The sequence below is a fragment of the Medicago truncatula genome, chromosome 1 (genome assembly GCF_003473485.1).
Source record: "Medicago truncatula cultivar Jemalong A17 chromosome 1, MtrunA17r5.0-ANR, whole genome shotgun sequence".
Lineage (NCBI taxonomy): Eukaryota > Viridiplantae > Streptophyta > Magnoliopsida > Fabales > Fabaceae > Medicago > Medicago truncatula.
The window spans coordinates 49,399,488-49,411,997 of record NC_053042.1 but is presented as its reverse complement, the minus strand read 5'-3'; the positions used below and the strand labels follow the sequence as shown (position 1 = coordinate 49,411,997).

The window sequence follows — 12,510 nt, the reverse complement described above, 5'->3', positions numbered from 1 at the left end:
CAATTCCACTGAAAAACCTCACTTCTCTTTTTGTATCAAATGAGTGACAATTTAAAATGCACTTTTGTTTTACTGCTTTTATAAAGTGTGATGGCTTGGTAGTCTTTCATTATGCCAAAATGATTTTCTTTTTATCAATCATCATATAGAATCTGAAAAAAGAAGTTTATTTGAATCACTTTGAATTCAACCGTTAAACTAATAATAGTTCAAACAGCAACAAGAAATGTGTAAAAAGTGAAACAGTTTGCATGTGAATGTGATGTGGGAACTGGTGATAGTTGGATTGATTTCACCTGGACATATCATACCATGAGAAGAGCAAGCAGGACCAAAGTAAGTATATGGCAGATGGTGAAACATAAAATAGTACTAGGATTATGTGCCATATCCATGAAACTAGGTCCATTTTTTGAAAGCATCATCACCAATAGTTTAATTTAATTAATTCATTGAACACAGGAGAATTATAGGATCGGACTCAGAGAGAGACCTTACTCGACAGATCAAACAACCACCAAACATCAATATATTACAGTAATATACGGTGGGGCATAGCTGATAAATGGGTTTGGACTTAATGGAATACTACTATTTTTATTTTTATGAATTAAGTATATGGTTTGCAGTGAAAAAATTAAGTTGAGTGTAAAGTAATTTATGTTTGAAAACGTTTACATCAAAATAAAAATGAGTTGAATAATAACTTTTAGACTCAAAGGATACAAATTTCATGTTCAAGTTAGAATCAATTTTTATGCTCCAAGCATGGAAATAAATATAGGCCAAGTACAATTCAATAATTTCATTTTGTTTGATGCTCAATAGCAAGAACTTTTATGAAACTAAAATGTACTGTATCCATTTCGTTAGATCAATGCTCTTCACTAATTTAGAATTACAACATGGTATCCAACTTTTTATTATTTCCATGAGTGAATATTAAAATCTCCTCTCTATAATAACTGCAAACAATAGTGACAAGCAAATATGGTGACTATAAAAAATGGACTAATTAATAGCAATCAAACTTACTTATGTTTCTTAATCATAAACTAAACAGTTTGAATTGGGAATAATTGTGAAGCCTAAAGAGATACCGCATAAACCTGGCAAAGTACCTATAGCTGTAGCATTTTGGATATAATTTTGAATGAGGCTCATTACGCATCTACAAACAGATTGTTTATTACCGCCACCGGAATTAGCAATTATACTCAAACCGGACATGGCATCACAACAACGGGACCCTGGACTAGGGTCTGGCGTGCCATAGTTGATGAAGACTGAGCATGAAGAAAAGAGTTGAGAAACTGTGGAGCATTCAATGTATGCAAACACAAATGGGGATGATGATAGCAAAATCAAAATCCCAATTATTCTTAATACATTGTAGCTTCTTATTGTAGACAGTTCCATCACAATATGCTTATTCTAAGCAAAGCCTTTTTCTTCTATTCCCTTTGATTTTTTTTATGAATTCCCTTAAAGAAGCTTTTCAAAATTATATATAAAGATGAAAATGCTTGGTTGGTGTGCAATGTAGAGCTTGTGGTTTTACATTTACATACATGAATTTCTAATGAACTTTGAGGCATGCATGACACAACTATTTTAGAAGATGCAGATACTTTCGATTGACATCATGTAGCATTATTTCATTATTTGTTTACAACCACATGTCACAACGGTTTCGTGGTGTAGTTGGTTATCACGTCAGTCTAACACACTGAAGGTCTCCGGTTCGAACCCGGGCGAAGCCAATTCTTCAGAGGTCTTTTTTCCTAATATTTGCACCACTTGCTTTTTTGGTACCTCCTATTTATACCCTTGAACTCAATTATCAATGTTTAAGGAACACAGTATTTGAATTGTGACCATTTTTTTATAAAATGTGGTGACATGTCATATATATGTTTTTTCTTATAAAAAACTATATGTTTTAAGTTTTAAAATGTTTGGTTCGAAAAAATAATGTAGAGTTTAAAGGAACAAGCAGTGGTTCTGGTAAGGTGTAGGTTGCTTTCCTACCTAATTTATTTTGTTGTAAAATACATCATCTTATATATTGGAGGCTGAGACATGTCTTACAGATAAATTTTCCTACTTTCGTTTCTTGTAAGACACTGAAGCTTGGCCAATTCAATATATGCTTGTAAGACATTGGATGCTTGGAATGTTTTGACACTTCATATTCTAAGTTCTGCCTAAATAAATAGATGACTTGATATGTATATAATTTTTGGGACAGTAGGAAAGGTAGAGTCAGAACATATGGAAAATAAATTCATAGTATAGAGAAATGTTAAACGTTTCAGTGTATAATTTCAATGCATTACAAGTTATAGCTTTTATTCTTGCTATTGGTATGGCCAACACATATATCAAATGGACAAAAATCAAATGGATCGTGATATATAGTATGACTGTTCTAAGTAGATATAAAACCACAAAGACAGACCAAAGTAACAAACGAAAAAAGACTTCAAATTTCGATTTCTAAGAGCTATGGCTATACATAGAAGAAAGAAATTTCAGGTTAAAACCATAAGCCCTCTCAGTTTTAAGTGTTACTGTTGCATTCCCATCTGGAACTTGGCACACATGTTAGGTAGTGACACCAATGGCAGTGATCATATCCATTCTCACCCCTGAACAGCATCACTAATCCAAATGATAACCTGTCATTTAATTAATTGCTTATCATCAACTTCTAGATTAACATAAACAATTGCATCACTTCAAATGGAAAGGGGACATAAAGAGAGAGAATCTTACCCAGCAGTCAAGAGAACTAGAGACACAATCCCTAGAACAAATTGGTAAGCATTGTATTTTGATTTCCGGAGAACACCATCATATTGAGGACGCGGTAGCAAAATGAAACCAAGTAAAAAACCTACCACAAGTCCTCCAATGTGAGCAAGGTTATCAACGCGCGGCAAAAGGCCAATAGTGAGGTTGATGGCAATCATAACAAGAAGGGTGAGCAATGCCATCACCTACGTAAACACGGAAAAAATAGAATTAGAATTAACAGCTCTACTTTGATATGTTGCTCAAATTAAAGAAGAAACCAAAAAGGCATAAATTAAAGTAAGGGGTCAAATTGATTAGCTACACTCACTTTGTTGGAGTATATAGTCCAATTTGTAAGAAGTTCTGATATCATTGCTCCAAGGAGTCCAAAAAGAGCACTGGAAGCCCCAACAGAAATGCTATTTCTGATAAAAATTGAAGAAAATACACTCCCTCCAAATCCAGACAATAGGTATATCAATCCAATCTTCACTGCATGCCATTAATTTGACATTAAAATGTTAGGCCATGGCCATTTACTAGAACAACTAAATCAAGTTCTCTAGAAGGTATCATTAGATAAGGACTACAATTATTGGAATTAACTAAATCAAAAGTTTATTGTTTTTCCTTATTGTGTGTGACATTTACTAAATGTTAATGAATGGAGATATCATTGCAGCAGAGGGAAACAGCTTACCAAACCCGAATTGTTGCTCGAGGCGAATGCCGATCAAGACCAGGCATAACATGTTTGATAGCAAGTGAATAATTCCAGCATGTAACCAAATGCAAGTGAAAAGTCTCCATTCCTGATGCTGGTGCACAACATTAACCCATCTAAGAGCTCCCATCTTGATTAATCTTAAAAATCCACCAAACATTTCAAATCAATATATTTTCTTCAAAAACATAATAGGCTATTAGTTAATTAAACGGTTACATGCAAAGAAATGAAAGTTTCCCCTTCACACAAATTCAATAAATAACACAAATTGCAATAGAAATGCTGAAATCAAAGCATGTCATTCAATTCAATCTAAAATAAACTCAGACCAACAAATCAATTTTCGATAAGCTTTGATAATATTTGTTCGGCTTTTTTTAGAAGCGCATAAACCCTAAATCTTGGGAGGTCTCAATAAACTATGAGATGATTTTAGATTTATGTAAAAATTTATATCGATGATATATACTTATAGTCCAAGGACAAATTTGGAAAATATGAATTGGCTAAAACAATATTGAACGATGTAACATTTGTGTAATATTGCATCAGTGTAGTTTGATTACTCCTCATAACACAATTATAAAGGTTCAGGATAATATACACTAAGCATGAAAGGGATGATCAAACAAGTTTGATCATCTCTTTCAAAAAAAAAAAAAACAAGTTTGATCATCAATAATAGCAATGCCAAAATCAACTTCAAACCCCCGAAAACCAAACTAATTAATAAAAACACAAGCAAAGAATAAAATAACAAAAAATAAAAAAAATAAAAATTGATTTGAATCTCTTACGTTAAGGAAGAAGGACCAAGCAATGGATTCTCCCTAAAAGGCTGAAAAGAGAACCTGTGAAGAAACCTAGCAACACAATGATGATGATGTTTATGAAAACCAAAAGTGGTGTTAGGACAATTGTTGATGCCCATGACCACAATGAAAACAACAATATTAACAAACACAAAAGCAGGTACAAGCCATGAGCATGACTCTCTATGAGTCTCAGCAACATAAACATAGGAACAATTGTTTTTTGTCCTGCCACTTTCAACATCTCTCCTAGGATTCATTTTTTTGTTGTCCATAACTCTCTCAAAAAAACAAAGCCAATATTCAAAGTAAAACGGTGCATATAGAGAATGAAAGGGTGGAGGAGTGGGTGATAAATACCTAATAGTGGAGTGCTTAAGGCAATTCCACTAATTGTGTAACTAATAACTGCTGAAATTTGGACACCAATGATTTTGCATGTGATTAAGGGGTTTTAACTTAACTGGAATGTTCAGTTTTGTACTCTTGAAAAGGAAGTGGAGTGGATGGGTTTAATCGTATTTAAGAATACACTAACTATTAAGCTATGATTGTGATCGTGAAAATGGAAAAAGAACAAAATTCAAGATTGACGTGGTTGCTCATCACAATTATTGTATTTTTAGTAGGATAATTTATTACATAATTTTAATGACGGAAAACCGTTATCAAATCTTTTCTTTTATAGACCTATCAAAATTCAATTATGAAACCGTGTTAAGAGCATTACTCTTACATAAAAGCATTCAAAATAATGCTCCTTCATTTTAAATGTTTTTTTTTTTTAAGGATCTTTATTATAAATGCTTAAATGAGTCATGTTTGTAAACATCGCTTTTTTTTTTAGAGTCATTTCTTAATGTTAATATTTTATGAACATTGAACTCTCCAACCCAACGCTTAAAAAAATTACGCCAATAATTTTTTTTGTGAAGTAGTCTAGTAGTGGAAAAGTAGGGTCTCTGGGTTCGAACTTCAGCCTATATATATATATATTATGCAATATCTTTATCAATTGAACTAAGCTCACAAAAAAAATTACGTCGTTAACTTTATATATCACTAAATTTTAATAAAAAAAATTATCTATTTTAATATTATTTATCTTATGGGCCCGTGAAAATATAAAGAGAGTGAGAGAGAAAACCCTTTTTGTAGTCAACATTCCCTATAAACATTAAATTTTATGATTCCATAATAAAGATGTTTATTTTAAGATGTTTATTTTGGTGTTTGTGGACGCTTTATAAGTCACCGGCCTTAAAAAGCAAAACTATTTATCTTAGATTAGAATGCGTGTATAAATTCATGCCTAAATTCAATATTCAATTATTTTTGTTCTATATATGAGCATACATGAATCAAAAAACTTTGTTTGATTTGAAAAGGATGTATCTCATAATTTCCTAATTTCTGCTACAAAAAAGTAGGTAGGAATTATATAGCAGTGTGATAATATTATTAGAAAATAGTTTGAAAGCTTGTTTAGAAATTTCCAATCACTTAAGACCCGGATTTAGAATTACTTTAAATTTTCATAAATAGTGTACTTTTGTAGCTAAAAAAATAGAGAATTGATATAATAATTTATATATTATATATCAGAAATGCTAAAATGCACGACGTAATTCATGGAGAGAATAGGGAGAAGATGGTGATTTGGGTAAAAAAAATTGAACACTTTTATAAGTTTTATGGAGAGAAGAGGGAAAGAATGCACAGAAAAAGACGGAAAAGAAGAGCGGGGTGGGAAGAGAAAGAGGGAGGGATTCTATATTCAAGCATGATATGGTTTAGTAAAAAAAAATGGATACGGTTATGGATTTGGATATCCAATAAAAAACCGGATTTGGAAAAGTTGATGACCAGTCGTTTTGAAATAAACCGGTTAATTTTTGTTTGTAAATATCCAATCAAACTTTTTCAGATAACAATCGAATGGAATTTTTTCATTTTTGATAAAGTTTTATGTATTGAAAATATTTGGATTATCTATTTGTCTCTCCTTCACCTATTTTATCTCTCTCTAAGAAAATCAACTTGTTAAAAGAGTTGAAAAGAAGATAATGAAGGGAACAAGATGATCTAAGGGGGGTGTATTGGATCATGATTCTAAGGGATTTTAAAAGATTTTTTTATCATGAAAAAGTCTTGTGGTATTCAATCAAAACTCTTTTCAATTTAAAAAAAGTCTTGTGTTATTCAATCAAGATTCTTTGTCATTTAAAAAAAGTCATGTGGTATTCAATCAAGACTCTTAATCACTTAAAAAAAGTCTAGTGGTATTCAAAATCATTCAAACTTCGAAGGATTGTTTAATAAATCAGATTTTGATGGATTTTGTGGGATTTTCTAGTGAAATTTTAGCATGAAAAAGTATTTGATGAAAACATGAGATTTCTTAGGATTGTTTTTTTCTTTTAAGATTTTACTATCTCTCCCTCTGTCTCCTCCCTTCTCTCTTACTCTCTCTTTTCCTCTCCTCTCTCTCTCTCTCTCTAGCTCTTCCGTAAAAAATCTCTCTCTAGCTCTCCCGTAAAAAACCTCTCTCCCCCACTCTCTCTCTGATTCCTTCACTCGCTCTCTCTAACTCTAGCTCTAGCTCTCCCGTAAAAAATAAAATAAAATAAATAAAAGAGTCTTTATTGAGATTTTGTAGCTCTAGCTCTCCCGTAAAAAATAAAATAAAATAAATAAAAGAGTCTTTATTGAGATTTTGTGAAAGAGAATGTGTTATGATATTTTTTTCAATTATTTCTTAAAATTCATAAAATCTGTTGAAATCTCTTGAAATCCATAAAATCATTTCAAATCCTTTAAAATCTTATGAATTAAATTCATTGAATTCCTTAATAGTCTTTTAAAATCATCAAAGTCATCAAAATGTTGCAAAGTCTTTTAAAATCCTCAAAACTTTTTCAAACAAAAATTGTCCTTTAAAATCCTAATCCAATACACCCCCCTAAATCCAATTTGTGGGGTGAAGTGAAATAATAGAGGTAAAATTGACATTTTTTTAAATTTATAATGGTAAAAAGCTAATTGTAGGGGTACATCGTATAATTTCCCGTTGTCTATTTCACAGTAAAGAAATGTAACTTATGGCTTGGACTTTTCTCATTCAAAGCCTAACCTGGGTTAGTGAAAAGGTCCAAACTTAGAAGATTGCTCTTTTGAACCCATATTTGTTCACAAATCCTGAAAAACAATGTTCGAGAGTTATTTATGGAAGCCTTTTAAAACACAAAATATTCATTCGTTCAGTAGTTATAAGCCGCAGTTCGAAAGAGAAAAATTAGCAAGATTAAACGCGCCAACAAAGAGGGATGCCAAAGTAGGTTGGCTCGTCCCATTTAGGTTTGGACCGCCGTTTAAAATGGGACGACGCGGGGAAAATCAATTTTATTGGCCGAGATCAATATATGATCCAATGATCGACCAATTTGCTAGACCAATCTCATCTTTCACTATCTAAAGATTCAATTGAAGTTAGAGTAAAGTCTTGTATGGACTAGCTCAACACAATAATTGTTAACACCAAAAGAATTCAAACTCAAAACCTAAAGAATAACACAATTCAATGTCTTAAACCTACATCATCAATCAATAACTTGGCTAAATTCTAACTACATCAACACTCGATGATATTTCTCACACAATATAAAAAACTAAACTTGGTATATGCTTGCAGTCCATCCATTTGTTTTGATAACGTAAATAACTTACGCATGGCCGTTCCTACGAATCCAGAGGCTCGGCTCTGTAAGTGAAAAGAGGTCCGAAATAAAATAAAAATGTATATTTTTTTTAAAAGAACAATGTTCTATTTAAATTTTTTAAAAGATAAATGCAAGGTGTTGTATATATGTTATACATCCAAAGGTGAAAATCACTACCGTATACATGAGGAACCTCAAACCACCATCCCAAAAAAACACATATACTTAACACCAAAAGCAAGATGACCCAATTCTAATAGGACAACAGAAAAGGAAAGTGAAAACCTGTGGAGTAGTGGGGTAGTACTTAGTAGTACTACTGGACTATAATTTTTTTGAGACCCATACCTTAAGGAGGTCCATCTCCATTGAGTGGTTTGCACATCCCAAAGTCCGGCTTGGTCTCACGTGAAACGTTATTTTTGTTTACGTTAAACATTATTGTTACTAAAAGATAAATACAAGTTTCCTTCAAAATAAAGATAAATACAAGTTAAATATTGTTCTGATAAATTTATAAGTAATACTGCTTTTTCGAAAATTAAACAACTGATCAATTTTTATTTTCAAATCATTGAACGGTTTTTATTTAGGCTAATAATCATTCTATTTCAAACGTTTTTTTTTTTTTTTGAGAGGCAATTTCAAACATTGTTAATGAGCTCGATTGTTTAATAAATTATAATAATTATAACTGAGGCAAACATAGTGCATTATATTGAAAATCTTCAGAAAAAGTAAAAAAAAAAGATGATATGGTTCATTTTGTTTCCTAAAAATGATATGGTTCATTTTGTTTCCTTTTCACCGTCATGGTTAAATATAGTAAAAGGGTTGAAATTCACACTTTAATATACGTTGCACGTTCTTATCTTTTTTCTTCATTCCTACCCCACTCTTACAAATTTACAATGAAACCATAAAAAAGGGAAAAGGAGCAAATCCTAAAATGGATAAAAAAAGAAAGTTGGATTGGTAACACATAAATAAAATCCACTGGTTTGGTCGACTTTGGCTCTTGATATCGCACTGGCTTGGTATTATTACGGTTTTACATGGCAATTTACATATACATGTTAATCAGTTTTGTGCCTTTGGAGGCTTCTCAAAGAATTCTAGGACACCTTTTACTATTATCTGGACTTTTGTCTTATTTGTTATATGGAAAGATTGCAACAGGAAAATTTTCCAAAATCACAGTGATCATCTAAATGCTCTTCTTGAAAGGGTTAAGCTTCAAACATTTTGGTGGTTGAAAGCAAACTTTACCATGTTCGCTTTTGATATTTCTTTTGGAGACAAAATCCTTTAAGTTGTTTACAGACGGTAGAGCTGTCAAAATGGGTCGGGCCGTAAGGGCCGGCCCGAAAGCCCGAATAAAATGTAGGGCTTGGGCCGAATAATTGGAGCCCGAAATTGAAGAGGGCTTTTTAGCCCGGCCCATAAAAGCCCTTGGCCCGTTAGGGCTAGCCCGTCCGGGCTCCGGGCTGCCCGAAAGCCCGCAAAAAATACAACTGTTTTTTTTTTTTTGTGGTCTGTGTGTGTGAGAGACTGATACGGGCCCGGGCTGGCCCGTTAGCCCGACATATTTATGTATGTTCCATACTTAAAAGAATGGAAAAGGGAAGAAAAAAATACGGGCCAGGGCCGGCCCGTTAGCCCGGGAGCCCGTATAGGGCCGGGCTCGGGCTCATTTTTGCAGCCCATATTCAAACCGGGCTTTTTAGCCCGGCCCTTAAAAGCCCTTGGCCGGGCCGGGCCGCCCGTTTTGACAGCTCTAACAGACGGTCATGTAATGTCTGTTTTTTGTTTGTTGACTTTATGGCTGAGTTTAGCCTTGTTGCTTTGTAATTAAACTATTCAGCTCCTTTCCGCACATCTTGTGCTTGAGGGACTGAACTTTTCATTAATATATTTTGCTTAGTTTCTTAAAAAAATAAACCAATCTGTTAAATCCTACAGTCACGCCACGCATTCACCAATCTAATAATCACAAGCGGCCAGCCACGTTATTATTGGAGTTAATTTGGTACCAAACGTAACCTTAATAATTTTCCTGAAATGATTGTATATCAAACGTTTGACACTGTTTATTGGATCTTTTTCAGACTACCTTTGGTAGTTGCCGTGGTTTGGCACACACGGAATTAAGGGAAATAGTGTCGACAAATAGTAGTGTATCAGGCGCGTGCAACAATGTGTTCTTACCCGAGTAGGATGGGAATAGGCTAGGCCGAGCAAGGCTTTGTAAGGCCTCAGTCTGATCTACCATATTTTTTTTTTAAGTCTAAGTCTGGCCTGCGGCCTGTCATAGGCATACTTTTTGGGTTTGAGTCGGACCTTCTGAAAGTCTGATACGGCCTGCTAGCCTATTTAAAAGTCTATATCTTATGAACATATTTAAATATGCAATGTGATCTAAGTTTAAATGGACTAACGAATTAATAGTTCTATTAGATTAAACTCTCTTTTGATAATCAACACGAGATTTTAGGGAAATCAACTATATACTGTATCATATTTCAATTATAGTTTATAATAAACATTTATAGATGCAAAAAATTAATGTATACTAATAAAGCTTAAATTATTGAAAAAGTTTACAAATTTATATTTTAATTCAAAGTACAAAATATAATATAATAATAAATAATATTATTCATATTACTTAAATAGGCCGGCCTAATAGGCTTTTTGAGAGGCATGTGGTCTGGCCTTTTAAGCTAAATAGGCTTAAAAAAAACCTAGGTCTTCTCTATTTAAGAAAAAAAGTCTGGCCCGGTCTAACGCCCTATTTAATTATTTGATTATTTTATTGAGTCTAGAGTCAATTTATATGACTTATGTGATTTATATGATTATGTGATGTGTTGTTGATTTATTAAGTGATTTATTTTATTATTTAATAGAATAAGATTTGAAAATAAAATAAGATTAAGTTGTGGGGGCTGTTTTGAAATTTATAAGAGTTTAGTGGAATAAGTGGAAATAAGATAAAAAGGGTTGAGGAAATAAATAGGAGAAACAAAGGTCATAATAGTTTTCACGTAAAACAAGCTTTTGGAGAAAAAGGGAGAAAACAAGAGAAGAGAATAACCAAAGAGGAGAAGCTTGCAATCGATTAACCTAAGGTAAGGGTGAGACTAACCTTCTTTAATTATAAGTTATATGATTCTGAAAAGTGGATTTAACAAGTTGTAGGTTGTAGTTTTGAGAATTTGAGAATTAGGTTAAAGTTGGAGAATTAATTAATTAAGAGTAGGAATTTGTTGAATTGATGTAGAAATAGTGTCCAGACTTTAGACTATTAATAGAACAATGATTAGAATCAGTTTTACGGTTAGAACCATGGATTTGAGTGAGTTTTTGAGAAAATCTGCATTCTGCCCGAGCTGACATTCATCGCTCGCCATAACGAGTAGCTGATCTCGCCTAGCGAGTGATGAACTTCATCGCCCGCCTTGCGAGTAATTCCCATCGCCTCGCGAGTGAACCTAGTTTTCGCTCGCCATAGCGAGTTACCCAGTGAGTAAAACATGATTTCGTGAATTAATGTTAGAGGTCAAGTTTTAGATGGTTTTGAGTGCCTTAACCTGTTTAGGAATGATTAGGCAAGTTTTTAGATTAAATTTGGGCATAGTGAAGTTTAAAATGATATTTTTGAGTGAAAAATGTCAAACTCCCGAGAGCCATCAGTCCTAGCGAGTACCCCTTTTTCTGAACTCGCCATCGCGAGTAGTGTGGCTCGCCTCGCGAGCTACTCAGTGGCAGTCAACCTTGTTTAGGGTTCTTGCGATCTTTGTCGCATGTGATGTTGTGAGTTGATCTTGGGATAGGAATGGAAGTTGTTTATTAAGTTATAGATTTACAGAGAGCCTGAAATAAAATGATTAATGATTGTTGGTTAGTTTGAGATATTTATATATTATATTGAAAATGTATGATATGGAAATTGTTATTGTTTATATCATCCAAGTTGTTAGTATTAATGTGGCTATGTTACAAGTTGATTTATGTTGCAGTCTCTGCTGTTATTGATTATTAATATCATTTAATTGCAAGTGTTGGTCTAAGTTGCAAAGTTGTAAGTTGTTGTTCCAAGATATTGGAATCATATAAGTTGTTGAAGTTGTCTAAGTTGTAAGTTGCTGAGTCCATGCATACTCATAAAAGTTGAGGGCTTGATGTCCTATGAGCCTTTGCTCTTTACGTTGAGGGCTTGATGCCCTGTGAGCCTATTTGCTCTTTAAGTTGAGGGCTTGATGCCATGTGAGTATAATTATACTCTATATGTTGAGGCTTGACGCCCTGGTTGGTACCACATGCATGATTAAGAAGTTGAAGTTGCATTGTCGAGTCGAAGTCGTTAATGTCGCATTGTCGTTGTCATTTGTCAATGAGTTGTTAATGAATTACTATATGGAGAATTATTATTATTATTAATTGATGATGT

The 12,510-nt window shown here is 33.2% G+C and overlaps 1 protein-coding gene and 1 non-coding gene across 2 annotated transcripts; one reads left to right on the top strand and one right to left on the bottom strand.

The window, feature by feature from the left end:
* The first annotated feature begins 1,689 nt into the window (after positions 1 to 1,689).
* TRNAV-AAC (transfer RNA valine (anticodon AAC)) lies at positions 1,690 to 1,763 on the top strand. Its single transcript has one exon. It is a non-coding gene; the product is annotated as a tRNA-Val (tRNA).
* A 626-nt stretch (positions 1,764 to 2,389) lies between these two features.
* LOC11412678 (RHOMBOID-like protein 2) lies at positions 2,390 to 4,847 on the bottom strand. Its single transcript, XM_003592250.4, has 5 exons — positions 4,324 to 4,847; positions 3,500 to 3,663; positions 3,128 to 3,291; positions 2,779 to 3,002; positions 2,390 to 2,681 (listed from the first exon to the last, which is right to left on the bottom strand). Exons 1-5 carry the CDS (start codon positions 4,611 to 4,613, stop codon positions 2,564 to 2,566), a joined length of 960 nt encoding a protein of 319 aa, XP_003592298.2. The 5' UTR covers positions 4,614 to 4,847; the 3' UTR covers positions 2,390 to 2,563.
* Between the last annotated feature and the right edge of the window lie 7,663 nt (positions 4,848 to 12,510).